The sequence below is a fragment of the Nicrophorus vespilloides genome, unplaced genomic scaffold, assembly GCF_001412225.1.
Source record: "Nicrophorus vespilloides isolate i.1.1-1 unplaced genomic scaffold, Nicve_v1.0, whole genome shotgun sequence".
Taxonomy (NCBI): Eukaryota; Metazoa; Arthropoda; class Insecta; order Coleoptera; family Silphidae; genus Nicrophorus; species Nicrophorus vespilloides.
The window spans coordinates 1,109-2,582 of NW_017100058.1; the positions used below are offsets into that span (position 1 = coordinate 1,109).

At 27.7% G+C, this 1,474-nt stretch overlaps 1 protein-coding gene across 2 annotated transcripts in view; it reads right to left on the reverse strand.

The window, feature by feature from the left end:
- Window positions 1–1,139: 1,139 nt before the first annotated feature.
- The window catches only part of LOC108566771 (probable E3 ubiquitin-protein ligase makorin-1), a 6,508-nt gene continuing 6,173 nt past the window's right edge, over window positions 1,140–1,474 (reverse strand). The window contains exon 5 of one of the 2 annotated variants that reach the window (XM_017926802.1): window positions 1,140–1,345. In XM_017926802.1, the coding sequence (XP_017782291.1) occupies window positions 1,205–1,345 (141 nt within the window). In that variant the 3' untranslated portion in view covers window positions 1,140–1,204. The remainder of the gene's footprint in view (window positions 1,346–1,474) is intronic. The other variant, XM_017926805.1, reaches the window with a different exon arrangement.

The following is a 1,474-nucleotide window of genomic DNA, read 5'->3' on the forward strand; positions in this document are numbered from 1 at the left end:
CAGAATCTTATTAGCAACAAAACAGATAGTTATAAAAAAAAAAAACTTTTTCATCATCACAAAATCACTTAAGAAAATCGTCAAAAAGTTGTCAATTGAACCATAATAATCTTTCCGACATCAAAAAAAAAACAAACGAAGAAATATACAATGTATAAACAATTAAAAGAAATACAAAGAATATGGAATCTCAATCTTAAGGTTAACACAAAAATAAACATAAAAAGTATCACTAATAATTCTGCAGAACTTGTAAAGTTAAAGCCTAGTGTAGAAGGTCAGTGGCTAGACTTCCTTTTTTTTAATTTCAATATTTTGTAAATCTTAACTAAGTTGAAAAATATGTATATGTATATAAAACGATACTCTTTTCGTTATCTAAATTATTACTTGTGTGTTGCGAGATAATATACATATAAATATATACATAAATATTGAGAAAGTTAGATACATCTGCCTGAAACGATGATTTCTTTTTGCTTAGTTAATTCTGAGGCAGTTCAACATTAGATAAACCAACTGAAACATTTGAAATAAAAAAAGGAATCCGAAGCGCCATACTTAAAATGTAAGGATTAATGGCTAAATTTCTAATATGGCGACTAGATTAATGGAAAACATATAAAGAATATATGATAACAAGAGAATATTTATAAAATGGATTAATATAACAAACCGCCATTTTATATAATAAGAAACAAATGGCGACTAGACTGAAACGTTCAGAGGTGGCTAAAAAAATCTTAAAAGTATTTACAATGTAGTATGAAAAAGATTTAGAAAAAATAGTTACTATGATTTTCGTTTGAACTGGCCAGAATTTCCGAAAAGTCTGATAGACAACGAGTGTACAATATATTTAAACAACAAAAGCGTATGATATACGTATGACGTGAACAGTTACCACATTATTAAGGAAACTCATGCTAATACACCTTATTTCCTTTCCTATCATATACACCAACACACAGCTAAACAAAGAACGTAGTAATAAAAGAAATAAGTCATAATAAATGTATTGTAGGCGCATATTTTCTTCAACTCTGGGGTTCAAAGGGTCGCGCAAAAATATATGTATATATATTTATAAATTTTGTTCTTTTTTTTAATCCATTTAAGGATATATTTTTTATATATATATATATAGTGATATACATAATAGTATTTAAATCTAAACCTTTTAAAAAATAAATTATTACTATACTTAATCGGACCAATACGACTCATCTGTATCAGAAAATAGTACATCTGAAGAGTGGAATAATTGTATCAATTCATCAAGGTCAATTGCATCGAGAGGGCACCCACCCCTTTCTTGTTGCAGCGTTTCCAAAGTAAGTAATCTCTGAAATAAATCAACTTGCCCCATTAATATTACGAAACAGCACAGGATATTGATTTTTTTAAGAAATAATGACGGTACATAGCAAGCACAACGAAACAGATACAAATATAAATATATTATGTACCAACA